The sequence below is a fragment of the Neodiprion lecontei genome, chromosome 4 (genome assembly GCF_021901455.1).
Source record: "Neodiprion lecontei isolate iyNeoLeco1 chromosome 4, iyNeoLeco1.1, whole genome shotgun sequence".
NCBI lineage: Eukaryota > Metazoa > Arthropoda > Insecta > Hymenoptera > Diprionidae > Neodiprion > Neodiprion lecontei.
In genome coordinates this window covers 504,349-524,007 of record NC_060263.1, presented here as the reverse complement: position 1 = coordinate 524,007, position 19,659 = coordinate 504,349, and the positions used below count along the sequence as shown (strand labels likewise).

General features: G+C 47.9%; 1 protein-coding gene across 7 annotated transcripts in view; it reads left to right on the top strand.

Annotated features, from left to right (window-relative positions):
* The window catches only part of LOC107220528, a 186,157-nt gene that overhangs the window by 126,831 nt on the left and 39,667 nt on the right, over positions 1-19,659 (top strand). For all 7 annotated transcript variants that reach the window (XM_046736336.1, XM_015659171.2, XM_046736332.1 and 4 more), the window contains one exon: positions 8,124-8,261. In XM_046736336.1, coding sequence (XP_046592292.1) covers positions 8,124-8,261 — 138 coding nt within the window. The remainder of the gene's footprint in view (positions 1-8,123; positions 8,262-19,659) is intronic.

Genomic DNA, 19,659 nt, shown 5'->3' with positions numbered 1-19,659 from the left:
CCTTCGGATATTGCTTGGAGCATGACTGCCATACGTATATTCGTTAGAACCATTCGGATGATTCAGCCTCGATCAAACCGCGTGCACTTTCACCCTGATTCAGGTTGAAAACAAAAAAAAATCAATAAAATAAAATAATCATCCGGGTGAAACCGACAGGGCCTCAATTCGTAATAAGCCGAGTTTCGGGGGATGAAACCACTGCAGCGGGTACGCTCGTAAAATTATTGCGATACTACCCGCGGCGCTGCTAGCACCAGCAGCAGCAACGAACCACCGCAAAACGAAACTACGTGAATTATGAACGCTGTTTGACTTCGTGCCAGCTGTACCCCCGTTGACCGGCGCTCCGGTGGGTGCAGGGCATAAATTCTCTCGTAGCTACCTAACCCGCTCCTCCTCCCTTCTGCTCTTCTTACCCTCGCTGTCCCGGGCATGCGGTGCAGGTGCCGACGAAACGTTTTGCCGACTTATCATGTCTCGGTTGTTGTTTCTTTTGAAAGAGCCGCTGACGTACGAACGAGCGCCGAGTACCCTGGGAATTGGGCGTGTTTTTGAATTGCTACAATCAACGGGATCTTCTCCCTCGGTGTGAATCATAGAGCAATTCAGGTCTGCAGCGTACGTGAAACGGGCATGCACCCGGGTGGAAACTGCAACTTCATCCGAGGTTCGTTATCTAGGTAGGAAGCTCGTAGACCCGTTTGTTAGGTCTTCGTAATAATTTCTTGAGGTTAGTTAAGCCCGCCGCGTTCTTGCTGCGGCAAGATTCCGCGCCCAAGAGTATGCGTATATATCTACCTATGTATAAGACGCGGGGGTGGAAATTCTAGTGATTTAAAGATAAATGGGTTGACGAGGTGGAAGTTTATAGTCCGGGGACGATAAATAACATTAAATTACAATTAAAGCAACAAACCTCAGAGTTCCCTGTGGGGTTGGTCGGTCGGGTGGTTGTTCCGCTTTGTTTTCCCGAGTTCGGTCGGTTCGACCGAGGAGGTCGTAAGCCGATTTCGTCCCCCCGGCTGTGGGTGCTCGCTTCTATAATTCCGCGTCCACCCAGCGCCAAGTCTACGTGTGCAGAGGTACCTATATATATCGAATGAAAATGAGAAAACGGTGCCTCTGCAAAGCCACGGGCTTTTCTTTTCCAGGCTGTTGCGAGGCCGAGGCGTCGAGGAAGGTGAGAAGATTGTAGAGAGCGGCGGGAGAGAGAGAGGAGATAAATACGGTCAGAGCCCGGCACTCCGGAGGAAGCGGGGGGCCTCTTGTATATCCTGTTTGTGAAAATGAGGAGGAAAAAGTTGAAAGGAACGGGCGGGAAATGCGAGGCGACTGATGGGCGGAAGAAGAGTGGGAAGGGATCAACTCTGAATGCTTGGATAGCAGTGTCGAGGGTTCTTAATTCCGAGAGAAGGTCCCTTCCATACCTCTTTTCCCCTATCCAACTTCACCCTGGAGTATCGCTACGTAACTGCCGTCTTACGTTATATCTCCAGCGGCAATATCCCTCCGTGTACATCCATGGAAAAGAACCGACTCGACGGTAGCTCGTTGTCACTCGGTGTCAGTGAATTATCGTCCCTGTATTTTTCCAGCCTCGCGATGACTGAAAAATTTCAGTTTCTTCTATACCTTATTTTTTTTTTTTATTCTTGTTTTCCTTTCATCTCGACGCTGCTCGACCCGGAAATCCGATCAAGTCGGAGACTGTCGAAAGTGACGCAACGCCGCGACAGGGAGATGCGGTGGTGGTTTTCTCCGCGACCGGATTCCCGGGATCCCGACGATCCCTCAAATCCCTTGAATCAATCTCGGTCTTACTGCATTCGGGAGTGCGAACCGTGCTTCCGGGAGTCAGGACATTAGCCTGGGAAACCTGAAGCCAATATCGCGGTAAGCCCAAGGCAAATATGTACCGCGGGGTAAGTGCCCACACCTCCGCACGTCGCTGCGCTCGTTCCCTCGTGCAGGTTCGGCACCTATTCTCGATGGATGTATTTAAGTATAACAGGGAGCCGGAGCTTGCTTATCGCCCCCCGGAATCCTTTGAGAACACGCTGCTGAACATCGGGAATTATTCGTACCGTACGACGTTGATCTACGAAGTGGCTTCGGATATACCCTCCTCGTGCGATACCTACCGCAGTTCACTCTCCTTTGTAGTTTTACAGTTTCCGAGTCATTTCTGTGACAAGTTTCCGCGTTGGTAAACGCGGAGGGGTAAGAAGCACATTAAGCCCACGATAAAGCGACCACGGTCCGGCAAGTATGTACGCGTGCGTATGTATGTAATAGTCGGATGGATGCAGTTTGTAGAGGAATCCGGTTCGTTTAACCAACTAATTTAATTACCGTCGCTGCGGCGCGGCGCGGGCAAATGCCTACTTTGTAACTGGTAACCGCGGCCGCGTTACATTCGCAAGTGAACCAAGGTCGCTCCTTCGACCCACGTAATTCCCAGCAATTTCTGGGGTCCCTCGCCGCAAGCTTCGCCTATGGTAGCTACGTCTAGGTACCGAATAATCGTCTAATTTCCTACCGCTGGCTGGGCCGATGGGAGGAAGCTCGAAATTCGCAACCTTTATCCACTTTCTTTCAGGAATCTGCTCATTTCACAGTCGACGGAAGTCGTACGCAGCGGATGGACGAACGGATATCTTCGGTGGCTCGTGGTCCAGGCCACCGTCGACCGCCGACTCTAATACCTCGGGCTTGCCGGACCGGGAACGCCCGAAGGATCAAAACATTTTCGCCCCCGCCCACTTCGACATAGATCAGACCGCAACCAATCGCAGGAGTCCGCGTCCCCGGACCATGGAGTCTGGCCTATGGCGGATGAGCGACCGAGAGACCGAGAGAGCGAGAGAGAGGAGGAGTGAGTGCTCGTTTAAATGTACGAGACACCGCGCCTCTTATCGCATTATGGTAAATACGGGACGGTTATCTGTCTCTCTCTCTCTCTCTCACACACACCCTCCGCGTCTCTCTCTCTACCTAGCAGGTCCGATATAACGGGAGGAGTGCAGCCTGATTGCAAATTGACTCAAAGTTACCTGAATTATAGTTACACAAAGCGACGGTCTGTTCGTGTTTTTTCTTCTTCCTCGCCGTGCGTTAAATCTTTAAATGTAAAAGCGTAATGCTTTAATTACCGACGTGTACGTGTACGATGAAAGATCGTGAGTTTTTCCCCGGAAATGAGACGTGGATTATCCGTACACAGGTATAATGATTATACACCCGCAATCGGTAAACAATTGGCTGATTATCAATCATCGCTGCTCTAACCATCCTTAATTACGACGTATTAATTATAATCGCGTGATTATTGATCAAGGCACTAATTACTGTCTGTCCCGAAATGATTAGATTATCTTTGTTCCACGCGGCTCAGAGTTATACATACATATACAGCACGTAGACAGACGTATGTATATATGTATAGACGCAGCAGCCTCCAAGCTTATACCCACAATAGCCGTAGCTAGAGTAACTCGATGGGTCTCAAATTAATTTGCAAAGTTCAACACAAATTTCGCCTTGCTGCAGATCCGCCGAAGCCCTCCCCCCTCACCTCTTCTAGCCCATCCCACCCGGCGTGTGTATACCTCACCCCACGTCGTGAAAATGTTAATAATTACCCACCTTGATTTGGTTTTTCACAGTACTATATTAACCCTGCGACAGAGACCTGTTACGATATCGTTACGTCTGACTTGTGGGTTTTTCGGTATCTACGGAGTTTTCGAATGTTGTAAAAATTTCTATTTGTCAAACGACTGGAAATGTTGTAACGCAAACTATCGAACCGTACTCCTAAGCGGGTTAAAAATGGCCAAGACCGATAATAAAAACAGAAAATAAAAACATAATATGGCAGGCGTAGGGTTGACATTGCTGAGAATCAAAAACACGTTAGTAAGTTATATTTTTTATTTTTTTTTTCCCTCGTATAAGGAGTGCCGAGTCTTCGGCGAAGGGTTTGACGTATCGTAGATCTTAACTTTGTCCGCGCGGTCGCGCAGGCTCTGAGTTGGAAATAGAGATACAGTTCTGGCGCAACGCAGAGCAGTCGGCCGACGAGGCGAGGGGGAAAGGAAGACGCCGGGATAATGTCGCGAGCTTATGCCGTACGGGGGTTTCGGCTTTTACAGGTACAGGCCCCGTAAACCGGGGAATCCCGCGGAGTCTCTCAAGACTCTTCTCGCCTCGGTGGCCGTCCTGAAACCGGCTCAACGCACTTACTTTTCCGCTATGGGATAAGTTTTGCGATAACATTTCGGCACGAGGGGTGAGGACCCGCCAGATAACGAGGACTCTCAATGTAATATGCATAATCCGTAGCGCCCTATCCGCGCTGACAGCTGTGCTGGTGGGCTGCTCGGCTTCTTTGTCCCGAAGGAAAGTACCAAAATTTAAATTCGATCACCGTCATTTCTCTTTCGTGCGCATTCGACCAGCATCAGGCCGAATCAATGATTTCGATTCAAAATTTTCCCATCTCCGCCCGTCTAGGAAAGCAGGTGCAACAGGTGAACGTTTAAACGGAATCGCATACAGAAGGTTCGATGAATCGACGTGTGACTAAGTCGTGAGATGGTCAGCGGGCTTGAGTTTCGTCCTTTCGAATACCCAACCGGCTATTTTTTTGTTACGTTTTATTCTCTGTACACACATTACGTAACGTTTATAACTCGCGTATGACGTGCCAATGAAGAATCACTGCAGTTCCGGTGTTGCGAACGCCTCGCGAAATTTTATCAACAACGACTAAAGTAAGGCGCGAAAAGAAAGCGGGGAGCAATATCGTTCGCGGCCGGAAGGAGCGGGGAGATTGAGGGGAGTACGTGACGCGGGGTAGGACAGGACAATAAAGCAAAGGATATTTGCGACAGGATCGATAGCAATTTAGCCACCCTTTGGTATTCCATCGCCAACTGCGACCCCCGTTTTCCCCATCCCCCTCCGCCCTTTTCCCGCCCACCTTCCTCGTCGCGGACTGCCTAGTCAGAACAGAACTCATCCATATACATCGGGAAAATTAATAACCGGGGTTCGTCGCTTGCCGAAGGATATGGACGGGCGCTGAATAAACTTAATACTTCATCCTGCTCTTCCTTCTTCCCCTCGTCCGCGTCGGATCTACAGGCTATACGTGCGAGACCGGTCTACCTTATCATTCTCACCCCCTGTTCTCCGTTCAAGTTTCGCGAAACTTGTTTCGACGCTGCGCCCACCCATCTACGGTATTATTATTCTCGATAGGCTTTTTCTCCCTCCCTTCCTTTCTCAATCTCAATTTCAATTACAATTGCAATTAATTAGGTTACCGACGCACAATCCTTGCTCGTTTCGTAATTCGTTACTCTTTGCCGTTTTTTAATTATACATTCAAGCCTGAAAATACGGAACGTGGTTTAGTTTCTAGATTCCTTCACATAATATTTCACCGTCGAATCCAACCAACGAGCCAATGTTTACGCTGATCAGAGCGAGCGGCGTAAAAATAATCAATCCCTGATTTTCCATACCGACGTACCTTTCCGCGTGGTGGACAATTAGCCGGCGAACCGTTCACTGAAAACACATATCAATCCGGAACCACAGCGCGCCAGTCGTATCGGCGGACTGACCAGAAGCTGACACCGATAGTTTGGTTCTGTAACTTTTTCGGCGTTTTTCCAATTACGAGGTTGAAGTTGGTAACGTAAAATTAAAAGGATGGTCTTTCTTTCTCTCCAATGATTTTTAAGAAACTAAGATTTCGAAGTATGAATGCGTTTTGTTTTATTACGGTTCGTTGAATTTCAGACAATTCCGAAAATTGCAAAACAACGGTTTTCCCTCGGCGTAAATCTTTACCGCAACATTACTAACTTGAATATGATTTCGAATTTGACAACTTCTTCGAACGATGCGAAATTACCGCCGGTATGTACAGCCGCGAACCTTTCGGCTCCTTGTTGCTCCGGCTCAGCTCGGTCACGGTCTCGTCCGAGGTAAATTAACACCCACTCTGGTCAGCCCCGTATTTGTAGGTGGTATTGTAGCCGACATTACAAAACCACCCCCTCTGGGCCTTTGATATACCTATACAGGCTGGTTGTTGCGACCTATCTGCTCCCGGTTCAATTTGTTGCGCTTCTGCGGATCGCGTTGCGGTTTCAATGCCTTGTGCTCTAATTCCCCGGGCTGCTACCTGTTTGTAATCATAATGCCAGGACGTAAATTCGAAATTCACGGCAACACCGCACGCGCACCTACCCGCTACATACCTACTCCGGATTTTAATGTAGTCTTTTTCCGTCAAAGGGAAAGCCTTCAACGTAGGCACACGGCAGGCTGAAAAAAAGTAAAGAGAACCGATGGATGGATTGGTTGGTTGGTTGGTTGGTTGGCTGGTTGGTTGGTTGGTTGGTTGGTCCGGTCTCTCCTTCGCAATCCCGGGTTGATGAATCGAGTACCGTCATTCTCTATTTACCGAGAGCAGGTACGGATCATCCCGTATAAATGCGGAAGGACGACGACTCGTGCCGTTACGTGACTTTGGGGCCCCATTGTTGCCCGTTATCCGTATACCTACCCGGCAGGACTCATTTCATCCGTGTCGTCAATGTCTGCGGACCGATGAGCGAACCAGTGTAGCTCAACCCCAACAATACCCTGCAATTTATTAGACTTGCCAACAACCGCTTCGCCCCCCGCCATCGATCTCTATCGATTATCTGCCCCGGTCGCCGCCGCCGCCGCCGCCGCCGCCGCCGCTCAGTGTTCCCAATTCACCATTTGCCATTGATCACCACCGATGCGTTCACCGAAGAAGAACAGGTCCAAAGGGGCCGAAACGTCCCTCCGGTATAACGGATGTATTAAGGCCACGGACCGGTCTCGGGGCTTCGCTTCGATCTTCACTACGAAGTGAGTCCCTGTTCTGTGCCGAATAGATACGCGCGAACCTGATGCGGACTCGAGTCACCTGCTACCGTATCGCGGTACAATGCAGCGTGCAAACGTGCGGCATAAATGCATGAACCGTCGGACTGGGACCAGCGGACCCTGAAGCCCCTCAGCATTCCGTCCGCCACCGATAATAATCAGGCATCGGCTTTGACGCTCCCGCAGTATTATTTACATATTTCACTAGCTCGGCACTGCACAGTTGATGATTCATCGTGTCGGTGCGCCAGCCACGCTTTGGACAACCTGCGGGTTCGTTTGTACTGTGAAACACGATTGATGGAAAACTAGATCTCTTTGATGTTGCGATTTTTGGCTCTTACCGTTTCTCGCCGAGTTGCCGTGTTACGCAGAGGGTGGTGGTGATACTTTTCGGTACTTGACGGGAAGCCAGTCGTCGGAGCTCGAACACACGGTCAGTTTAGAATCAGAAATCGTATCGATCGGTCCATCACCGTATATACCGGTTCGCGACGTTGGTTCTGGCATGTCTCTTATACGTGTCCGACCCTTGTTACCGCCCCGTTTCAACAGGCTTTGTCCTCCGGTGGACTCCAAAATCCTTTGCGTCTTCTCTCTTCGTTTACTCGATAATGATAACAACAATAATAACAACAATAATAATCATGCAGCGAAGAAGAAAAGATTTAGTTCATTCTGCGCGGCTTTCGATACCTCTCTCGTCGTGGTTATAAAACCGGTAGGATGTCTTCGGTTGCCCTGCCCCGAAGAGCAGGATATCCTGGTAATGATCAAATTCCGAGCGCTTAGGAGCCGTCGATGAAAAGCCACGATTTGCCTTGATCCTGCTCCTTTGACCGCGTCAGTGTCACGAGAGGGATGGTCGTTGACCTGAAAGTTTTTGACAGCCCTCGTATCAATTTCGATGCCAAATTCCCCGTGACGACGGTGAGTGACAACAAAGCAGCAGTCTCTGCAGTAATTACTCCGGCCTAAGTACAGCTTAATTACCCTCCTTCTCCTACTAGCGCTCGTTCGCTCAGGTGGATGTATAAAATCCACTCGAGTCTCGAGTCGAGAGAGCGGAGAGTTAGCTCTGAGAGTGGCGGCGGCGGCTGTTCGGGCTAATACGATAAGTCAAAAGACGCAAAGGCCCGAGAGAGAAACGTACTCACGACGCGCCTTCTTCTCTTCTCTTTCAGGAAACGGAAGCTTGGAGCTGTTTGACAGCGAGAGCGGACCGGATCTTACCCTGTCGCCTCAGACCTTCACCTCAACGACGGAGGCATTTATCAACGACAACAGCGACAGCCTAGGTGTTCCGGGAGACAACGATGCTGGTAAGTTAATCCTTCTTATATAACATCGTCCAAATGACGAACCGTGCCACCGCCGTTATGTTTGTGTAATTTTTTTTGTTTCTTCCTAATGAAAATTCACCATCGGTTGAGAACAAATAGCGGCGGCAGGGCGGCATATTCTCGCTAAGAGATAATGAAATGACGAAAAAACCGAGAAATAGGTATGCCAACAACTCGCGTTTCATTAACGCTAACGAACTCTGCACTGTACGACAACCAGCGACCGCAAATACCTGGGGAATTGGCGTAGGTAGATTGTACATATGCAGAAAACACACAACCCACCCCCTCCGACCCTGTTTTCACCCTTCGGTAACTTCCGAGGATTCGCGAATTGTCGCGCGTATATTGTGTTGTGGTATCATAGACACACACACGCTGCCGCGCAAACGTCTTTCAGCTCGAGTTTCTCGAATGTTTTCATTTTTTATTTTGTTTCCTCTTCTTCCGGTCTGTACACATGACGCCGGCTGGCTAGCTCGAGAAAATTTATTCCCACAACGGAGCCCGAGGTATTTTTCATTGTGGTAATATTCCATTCCCCCCCCCCCCCCCTGCCGTACCATACCCAATTCGGTCTGGTAAACTCTTAACGGACCACCGAAAACCCGAAACGATCTCTCTCACAGAAGTCGGGTGAAACTTTACTTCAAGTTCTTCATCGCACCCCTGCTCTGTCTCTGACGTCGTCGTGTATCTACTTCTCGCCGTTCCCCTCTCGCAATCACTCAGTGAGCGAGGCTGCGACCCGTCCGAAGTGACGGTCAAACGATCAAACAACGAACAGCCTTGCCTAGTTTTATGGAGGGTGGTGACAAGACGGAGGACTGTACCCGTGTATAGAAAGTTTTCGTAAAGTATAGGGAAATTGAGAGGACGAAGCACCAATCAGGATCACGTCCTCCACTACACGAGCGCCGTTCCGGTCACTCCTTCGAACGTTATTTGACAATATTCGATGGACACTTCTCGAGTCACACGGCTGTATGAGATAGTGCTCCTTACATCCATCTCCGTGTCTCCGTAGGTACTTACCTACTTTATACGTACCATCGCTCGAACAGTGCAACCGTCGTCTTTGGAAGGAGATATACGACGGTTGTGCTCTTGTCTCTTCTCGACTCGGAGGTTGTGGAGGTTAGCGTTGCGCGAATGTAGTATACCTACTACAGCAGCGATCCGTCCGTACGTCGGGGTTTAATTTCGACTCGCAGTCTCGTTCGTAATGCTTGAGAAGATGTTTGACGACGAGAAGGAGAAAGAAACGGAGATGCCGGTGGGGGTGCAATATACTCTCGATACTACTAGACTGCGCAGTTTCCCTTTGAGAACAAAAGATGCGACGGGGGATGCAACGCGCGTGTACAAAGAACGGGGATGAAATATCGGAGCTGCTGCCCGGTTGAACCTTCGTTCACCTGGTAAAAGAAATGAAGTAACGGTGCGGCCGGGACGGGGGTGGAAAAAATAGAGCGCTAAGGGAGAGAGGGGTGTGGGGGGGGGAGGGTAGAGGAGGGGTAAGACTCTTGGAAAAGGGATATTGCATTCTTGAGTCGAAGCAATTACCGGCAGCGCGAGAGGCGGTATCGTTCGCCCTCTGCGCTTATACGAAGCTCTTCTTCCTAGGCAGGGCACCCGCCGCCGCCAACACCGTTACATTTACACACTCGGAAGAGGGAAGGGAGATCTAGTTGTAGTACACTAGCGCCGCGCTAGGAGAGAGAAGGGAGAAGAGCCCGATGCTCAAGAACACCGTCGCGTCGAGCTGAAGCTCCACCTCAACCTCCTCAACCTCTGAACCTCCGATGGCCCGAGACTCTTACACCCCCGCCCTGCAACAGCCTTGAGCCAGCCAGACGTAATACGCCGGCCGCTCCTCACTCGCGTTACCGCTCCGCCACTTTGTGCTACTTTTCACTTCATTGCACACTGCTACCGACCGACCTCTTTCATCGAGCTTCTTATACGCCTCTCGCCGCAAATCTTGATTATCCCTTGGTTTCACTTCCGGTATCGTATTCATTTTTCTATGCCAACTTTCTCGCCGCTCCCGCGCAATTTCGGCGTGCCTACACCGTGTTTGAAATAGTTGGGAGTAACACGGGTTAGGTATATTCACGCCCTTGTACAGACGTTACCGGCGGTAGCTGGTATATATTGTATACATATATTATATGTATTCTTTGTTCTCTGTACAACTGCCGTCGTCCCAGGCATGCGGGGTTGTATCGTTACCGAAACGGGAGTTTTGGTATGTGGAGTCAAGTATTTTCAGCTCACCGTTCATTCCGTGCGGGGTTAAGGTTATTAACTTCCCTAATTTCGCGCGAAATCCATAAAGCTTCGTTTTCATTGTACGTAAACAGTGCGGAATGCTCGTTCGGCGAGGGCTGAGGAGGCGGAGGCGAGAGAGTCGAGAGCCGAGAGCCGAGAGCCGAGAGGGAGAAAGAGGAAAGAGGAGCGCTCTGGTGACGGGAGTCGCAGGGGGTCAGGGGAGAGAGGGAGGGCGATGGTACAACCTCGTTGGCTCTAATGCGGGCTATTCAGCTCCCACAATGCACTAGTAATACGATTTCATCCCTCTTCCCTGCACACCCCTCACACTGACAAGGCACGGGACAAACACTGCCGCGAGCACACCACACGCACCTGACCTCACTTCGCAGTCTACCTACCCTACCGACCCTACACCAACCCCCTTCACCTATAATCCCTCTCCCCAACCCCCAAAGCTCCCATGGGGTTCGCAGTTCGAAGAAGGCTTCGCCGGGCGCCGTTTCGTCTGGCCCATCTCATTCTCTGTAACTATAACTATTCGCAGCAGCTCTCTCTTTCTCCCCGTGTCGTTCCTATAGCTTCCACCTCTCAATGAAACTCGAGGCTGTTGCCTTCCATTCTGCCGCTGCTGCCGTTTAGAACGAGAACAAGACGTGGATAAGAAGGAAAAAAGAGAAAAAAAAATAAACAAAGAATCGCAAAAATCAAAGGACATCCATCTCGCTTAATCACGCTGCATGAGTATACCTACTAGATTTACCTGTCGTTTTCATTTGCCAACACTGTAAATGTGCAGCAAGTATAAAGATTATACCGTATTAGCGGGGGAAGGGTTTGAAAAATGGTGTTGTTCAAGTTAATTCATTTTATGAATTTACTCGCGAATTTCATCGGCATTATCCAGCCGCAACGGCAGCTCTCTTTCTCGCCACGAGTATTAATGCTTTACCCATGCGTGAAATTCTCTCCGAAATGATACGGTGGGTGAACCGCGACGCCGCGATGTGACGCGACCCTGCCTGCAATGTACGTACACCACGATTCGCAGACCGGTGATATATTACACCCTCTGCCGGATTACTTTAGAGAAGAGGAAAAAGAAGAAGAGGAAGAAGAAGAAGAAGAAACGAAGAATAAGCACGGGTGGGGGGTGGCAGGTGTAGAAGAAAAAGTACAGACGTGCCGAAAAGAAATGGGGGGAATAACGAAAAAAAATTATCATCTTTCTTTTTTTTCTTCCCGCCGTGCGGCTTCCATACACGAAGTACCTAAGTGTGAGAAAGCTTGAATTCACGGTGTCGACTTTTCATTCGCAGGAATTAACCAGGGCGATCACTACGTCTGCGTTTTTAAAGACTAAAATTTTATTTCGCGGGTATTCGTATAAGCAGACAATATCATGTAATTTTTTACGAATATTTTTTCGGTACTTTCATTCAAACTTGTGTATTCTTTTCTCGCTTTAGTTGACACACTTATCCTCCACAGTTTATAATCTAAAGCGCACCTTGGATTTAACCCGTTTTCTGAATAAGCTATGTAATCGGTAATCCAACATGGTTTACACAACGACCAGCTGAAAAACAACGTTATCCACTTTTCAACGAATGAAAAGCTTTTATCGCGAGCGGGGCGAGCTTTGACGAAAATTTCTTTCACAACATAATGAAACGAGCAGAGAAAATATCCGCTCTGAATGATAACGACAGCTGTAAAAATAATGAAAAACAGCTCGAGGGTCTTTACGAAATCTCACGCGGGGGTTAATGGCACTGAAAAGCGCACGAAAGCGGATAAATCGCTTCGTTTCAGTTCGATCAGAAACATTTAATTTGTTCCACTTGATTCTCGGTAATGTTTTTATTTCTTTGCGAACCGTTTCGGAGAATTGAAAACCTGAAAATAAGAGATCCGAGTATCGTCAATCGCGCCCTTATGCGGAATTACGCAACCCCGAGGAGATGGCTCTGGGTAATTATTGACCGTTACCAGAAGCACGCGAGCATCCGACGAAAGAAACGAGCGAAAATGAGTTTCAGAGATGAGGATATTTTGCGAGAAACATGGAGGTAAGCTTGGTGCACGTTTCGTAGATCGACAGAATTCCATAGAAATGAAGCCAAATTTTTTCCTACTTCCAACTTTTTCCTACGTTGAGAACTATTTTTCAAAATATATGCATACGCGTTCAGCCGCAAGTGTTTTATTTGTTCACCGTCGAGAAAGTAAATTATTTCCTACATCATTATCGAACTCGCGTTAACGGTTGCAGATTTTTCCAAAAGCCCAGTCAGGCAAAAAATCTAGGCTAGAGCTGGCGCAACTAGTTTGTTGACGCAAAATTACGATCTCCAGGGTACGAAGAACGCGACGAGTCTGCCGCTATAAATTATACGATTCCAGGCGTCAAATCGCCGGGTTTCGCCCGACAATTCGATCCGCTAGCCACGCGATCGGCTTCCCGAGTCTGCAGCTCGTCGTCGCTCGATCGTTACTAATCGTCACCAGGGAAAAACTGAGAACTAACTGTAATCGCCGCGTCCCGGACCAAAGTAATAATTCAAATAAACTGATGATTCGTAGATCAGTGATTCGTGTTGGATTGTAGTTTGATACGAAATTATTATACGCGAGTATTGCGGTTACATCTTACAGTCGACTAACAAAAAACTTGTAAGTACAATAACGTGAAGTAATACATGCAGGAAGCAGCGGAGAGATTCGAAAAATAGAAAGTAAGATATAAGCTGGGGAAGAATCAAGTACCCGTAGGCAAAAATCAATCGGCGATGCGAGACGCGAGCGGAATTTTAAACGAAATCATATTTGAAAAAGCCTTCCGCGAAACATGCGAAGAGATACAGAGGCCATCGCGATTCGCCCTCACGGTTATCGCGTTCACCTATAAACAGAGGACTAGGACCCCCACTGTTATCTTTTTACGTTTCCTTATTTCTTTTCGTTTCTTGTTATTTCACTTTATACCTTATACGACAATCTGTTTCCTTGTACAAACTTGTGAAATGCGATGCGAAGCGAAACGGGCAGCAAGCTGCCTTCGCGACGTTTTGCATCTATAAACGATAAATTCTGGATACGCTGCATGAAAGCTAATTATGCTCTCAGGAACTAGTTATCCGACTATCCGTTCCACGGCGAAGACGACATTTCAACGATAAGAATTCCTCGAACTGCTGTGCGTCTTCTTTCTAACAATAAGCTGCTTTCACATCCCATCCTTGCCCTATTTCAACTTCTGTTTTACCTTCGTTAAGCTTGATTCTTCTTGAATATCCTGAAGCCTGGAATTTATGATCGGGCCAGCCAAATGGGCGAGCTCTCTATCCCGCACGAGGGTGTTCCATTCGGAGATAACGTTATTTCGATACAGTTTTTATTTTTTTAAATTCATTTACCTCCATCTGAAAAATTTGCTATCTACTCCGAATTTAAATTCTTCCCAAGTAAATATAACTCTATATAAGGTGATGTCCTTCCGCGAGAATCGCACTTTTTAACGGAAAATTCTACAATGCGCCCGAAATAAACGTGAAACCGCCATTGCTGCCGCTATTTTTCACCTCGCGTTTCGAGCAAGGAGAGAACAGCGAGTGCCTAACCCGCCTCTTGTACAACAGTTTATCGTGACACCCGTCAACCCGGCCGAAAGCTCTTATCGCCTCACTCGAAACCCCGTCCTTTGTCCGTTCTGAAGAAGGACTATTATTTTCCTCAGGGCGGTTTCAGCCGCCGTTGAAACTTTTCATTGTAACCACTGAATCCATTTTCGGGTATCCTAGTCTCGTAGTCGAGTCCATGTATTCGGGTGTCCACGTAGACGTGATTTAAGGAAACGGCGTTTCGGCTTCTAAAAATGAAACGATAGAATTGAATCGTCCCATGTGTCCCAAAACAATCGGCCCAAACTCGGGAGAAGATACAGGTTCGAAAATCGCAGTGGATGTCCTCGAGGAGGCCCAAAGGACACTCGCGGGCCGTCCCCTCGTCCATTTAGGAGTGAAATTTCATCCAGTCGGGTTGACAATCTTTCGGGGTGTCAGAGGCTCGGTATGCACGCTCGTAGCACGACGCGGCTCGCGATAAATCACCCCGTCATTTTCCCCTCCTCGTAACCTCTTGCAGAATTCGCGGTGTCGCGTAACTCAAATATGTAAACCTCCCCCCTTAGCCCATCCACGTAACCATGAGGCGTGCAAACACATCCACCCTGACCCTTGTAATAACCGTAGGCGGTGCGTACTCTTTTAACTCTGTTACGAGAAAAGAAAACGGAACGGAACGAGATGGGGCAGGGAGGGGGGGGGAGGCTGGATGCCGTTGTTGTCTCACTCGCATTTATCGCCAAGTCTCTGTTTCCTCGACCGCTAGCCGGCACCAATGAGTTCCCGCAGGTTGCGAAGAGCTTTCATCCCTTCTCTTCCCTCCATTCGAGGCCGATCCGTCCGTCCGTCCGTTCGTCCTTCTGTCCGTAGGTATTTCTCTATCCGTCGAAGGCAGCGGTTTGGGCCGCGGGATTTCTCCCATTCGCTTTTGATAATCTCCTCGCGTTAAAGCCCACTTTGTCTTCGGCACGGCGATATCTCTGTACACCGGTGCCAACCCGCCCCCGCCTACCATCCTTCCCTCCTTCCCTCCTTCCCTCCATCCGCTCGCTCGCTTTGGTCCCGTTGGGAAACTTGTTAATCCGGCACTCGAAACTTGAAAACCACTTGAATCCTCGACTCTGAAATGATTAATTAGTAACTATAGTGGCAAGTTGGCGCGCTTCGTGCTCGGCGTGCTCTGCCTTCCCATCCTTCCGATCCTTCCTCCCGCTCCGTCCTAAGCCTGTCTCTGGTAAGCTCACCAGTCCCGAGTACGCACCCGATATCTATTGTACACTAGAGACGGATTCTGAACCTAGTTTCAAACCTATAGTTGTCATCTGTAATCCATATAACGTCGTGATTACGCGAAAACGTTGCTTCTTTTTAATCCTAGAACGTTAACGCAATTTTATTTTTATTTTTTTTTTTTTTACCTACTTCAGTAACGAAGGTTGCAAAAACGTCCCAACCTTGTAAATTACATCTCTCGGCTACGTCATATCGTTAAGAGTTCTACAGAGTCCTCATTTTCTTCGTTTTTTAACAGAGTATCACGTGGGCCTAAAAACTATTTGCATGAATTCCAAAAGAAAAAAAATGTTAAAATTTCACGTGTCTCGAGTCGAAAACGTAAGTTGGTCTCTCGCGAACGGATATTTAAATTCGCGTGGGGTATTTTTTTTCACCTCCCCCCGTTACCGTTACAGACTTAGCTATGTACGAAAATGACTGGAGATCGTACCGAAGAAATACAAAGTTGCAGGCGCGTCAGTCACCCACAGGACCCTCCTCACAGCTCCAAGCTCCTCGTGTCTCTGTGCGTTACTCCGTTGGCACAAACGTAGGATAATCTCTTGACAAAGGGCCATCGACTATCGAGCGGGCTATTCTCTTTGGTCAAACAAAGGTCCGAGAGTGTTATGTATGGAACACGGTTATGCGGTTGTGTTGTAATCGGAGGTGGAAGAGGATCTCGGTGTCTACGTATAGTATCTGGGTGATAAATAGTGCACAACACCGAAGGGCAAAGGGGTGTGTAATCGACAAGTACGATGATCGGGGTTCGGACGAAGTGACCGGTGGGACGGTTTTTAGAACTGGCGAAGGGTGAGGAGGGGGATAGAGAGAGGCTGATACGTTCGGCATTTATTGCGCGTTGGATCGCGTGTTTGTTCAACGTGGGTGCCGCAGAGCAACCTTACTTCTCTGCTTCTGGTTCCGGTGCTGGTTCTGCCGTAGCTTCTTCTCCTTGCGCGGGGGAGGATGAAGTGTAAACAGCCAGTTACCAGGAACTCGGCAAACAGGGTAGTAACGCACCGCTGCTGGTAGGTACCGATGCGGAGTTGGGCCACCTTATATATCACGGGGCCGGAGCATCGCGACGCGACGTACGTCTTGCAATCACTACAAAATGTAAACCCCCTGACTTTGGTACGCTCGTTAAACGCCGCCAGACCGTCACACAACTCAAACAAATCACTCCCTCTGCCCTTCCAGCTTTCCCGAGCTTCTGCTAGTCTAGTCGTTTCAATTAGCGCGGTATCACGTCCCTCTCCCTCTTCCTTTCGATGTTTCCGCCTCTCTGTGCAAATCCGAGATTCCACGCAATTAAATGACCGCCGAATAAAACGTTCGGAGGACGTTGAAACCGACAAAGTACTATCCGCAGCTATACGCTGTTGGAAATGCGGTGTTGAATGTAACACTGAAAATATTCGACAGAAGTCAACATTTCAAGACCACTTTGTGTCAAGAGTCGGAACGATTTACACCGATGATGTTTAATTTTACACCAATCGGTGTGAACTTTTATTGAAACCGTGAATTATCTAACAGCGTACGAAATTTTTGGTAACGCTGCGCGACAATAAACTCGACTGCAAATTAACAAGACTTCGGACCGGAGATTCAAGTACCTACACCCGAGAATTTTCGTCGATTCAACCTCACCGCCAGCCATTTGTAAAGAAATTTGATGGAACCGGTAGACCACTCCCGATGTTGGTTCGATATTTTTTAAATATCGCCAGAGTAACCGAGGCTGCTCTGTGATCCTTTGCTCCGTGCACCACCGTCGAGTATAATACGGGGTACAAGTTCTTGATTAAACCATTATGGCTTATACCGGGGGGGCTTTTATTGCCGAAGCTGAGCGAGATAGCGGAGCTGATCTATCCTCTCGCTCCCTCCCACTCTACGGGCATGTAAATTCGCGATAATAGGAGGGATGTTTCAACTCCCGTAGGTTCTCCCTCAACTTAACTTAAACTTGCGCCGCCTTTACAAGTTAATAACTTGGGTTATCGGGAAATTTACCGTTCGCCTATACTCGCCCGCCTTTGTACCACCTCCCCGCCACCCATCTTTTTAAGCATTTCGCCGCCGTCCTTACAGCGCAACGACATCAATCTACGGCCAGTCTGCTTCTACATTTGCAAGCAACTCGATATTACATAACGGTCCAATGTTCGGTGCGGTGTTTGTTTTCTGTTTCTTATTTTTCGATATTTCACTTCACATCGAAACCGCTCGTTATATTCACCATATCCACGATTGAAATTCACGGGGCAGAGACAGCCAGGATCGATCCCGACGCGTAAAAACTGGCCCCCGATCGTGATTTACGCCACGTTGCGCGTTGAGCCAAACCTGCAGTCGTAAATTTATATACATACTCGAGATGTGTGCCCTGACGTTTTTCGAATCAAACCGCACTCATCTCGTGTGTACACGTACGGGGTTATGCATGCCGTAACTCTTTGCTGTACACATTCTCATCCTTCGCTAATTCGTTTCAGGCACGGAGTAATTGAAAACCGCGCAGCCATTAAAATAGGGTGAGGCTAGTTCAGCTTTGCGTTTGAAAATAAATAAATAAATTCAAGAAAAAAATCAATATTTTCTATTCAATTTCACACGCGTGTATTCGATATTATGAGGATCAAAAATGAGGCAAAAAAAAAAATAAATAAAAAAATTAAGAAAAAATATTGAGAGAGAAATTAATTGCTTGCCAAGAATTTCACTTACATAGCTGCGTGAGAGTGAGATGCAAAAAATCATATACATGTATAAGTACGCATACACAGGAACCCAGGATAGTATTTCTCGTTCAGCTTTTAGACAATCGTAGAAGCTGTAATAAAAGAGATGTAGGTGTGAATTTAGGAGGGGCGGGAATATTTATACCCACCTACCTGCTCGTCGTATTTACGAGGAATATTACTAGAACCTACGTCTAGCAGGATCTGTGCACCAGCAGCGAGCAGTCCGCCCGCCTCGTTCCGCTCTGCCATTCGGGATTTAGGGCTGCGGCGGCCATACGTGCTACCGGCCAAATTCCATTACCTATCGGCTTCGGGCGATAAATATTATAAATTGGGACTCGGCCCTCCCCCTCGCGCCCCCTCTTTTCCCCTTCGGCAGCCTCGTCTTCCCACCGAATATCCACTCTATATCATCATTTTTATATACGCGCCCGCGATAAATCTAGGGCAATACCTCGAGCCGTTCTAGGATCCTAGGACGCAAGGCACAGACTTTTATGCACTACCGACCGCTGACGGTTTTCCCTTCTTCGGCCTGCGGATCTTCTTTTCCTTTATTCTCTACTAAACGTTGACCGCAAAATGCTAAATGCTTGACATTGCTCGCGGGGTAAACGATGTGCTAAAAAATTCATTTCGAAGAGACAAACGTAATGAGGGTTTGCAACTTTCTTTGAAAATTTTCTGATAGGTGAGGTAATATTATTATTCGTACAGTAGTACGTTTCGGTACGACAGAAACTTCTTTGTGGCTGCGCGGCTTTAAAACCTGCGTTCGATAATACTATACATATACATAAGGTATAAGGGAGTGAAAATATTACCTACGCGGTGAAAATTCTTCGGTGCAAAGGTAAAAATCGATGTTACTCGCCTCGGTATACACCTACAGGCATATAGAACTACACATGTAGGTAAATAAATACCTACGTGTACGAACGAAGGTGGAAGAGAGTGAGATGAAATAGATAGAAACGAAGCCATCCTGATATATTCGGACTATTATTTTGGCACCAAAGCTATTATTTTCCTCACATGTGTGCGAGTACAAATACTCGCCTTCGCTCGCACGCTATAGCGAAAGTAGGAAAAAGTACGAGGAGCCAGAATTGCGTCGATCGCGGCCTAAGCGTCGAAAGCTATTATGGAAATGATGTTTTTCTTTCTCCGCTTCAGAACAGCTCCGTCGTATTGACTGACTGTGGACGTGTTTCGTGCGAACGTATGTGAATTTTGACACGAGCACGCGTCCATCGGTCGGTCGAGGGAAACGTCGTGAAAGAAAATAAAAAAATGATATAACCGATCAAATCGTACACGTTATTATAGGTATGCGCAGGGCTTCGGAGTAATTGCATAAATTAATAATTAAATGAAATAAAAAAAGAAATAGCTCTAGAGTTTCGTAATGAAGGTAGTGTTATACTCTGAGTACCTAATGCCTAT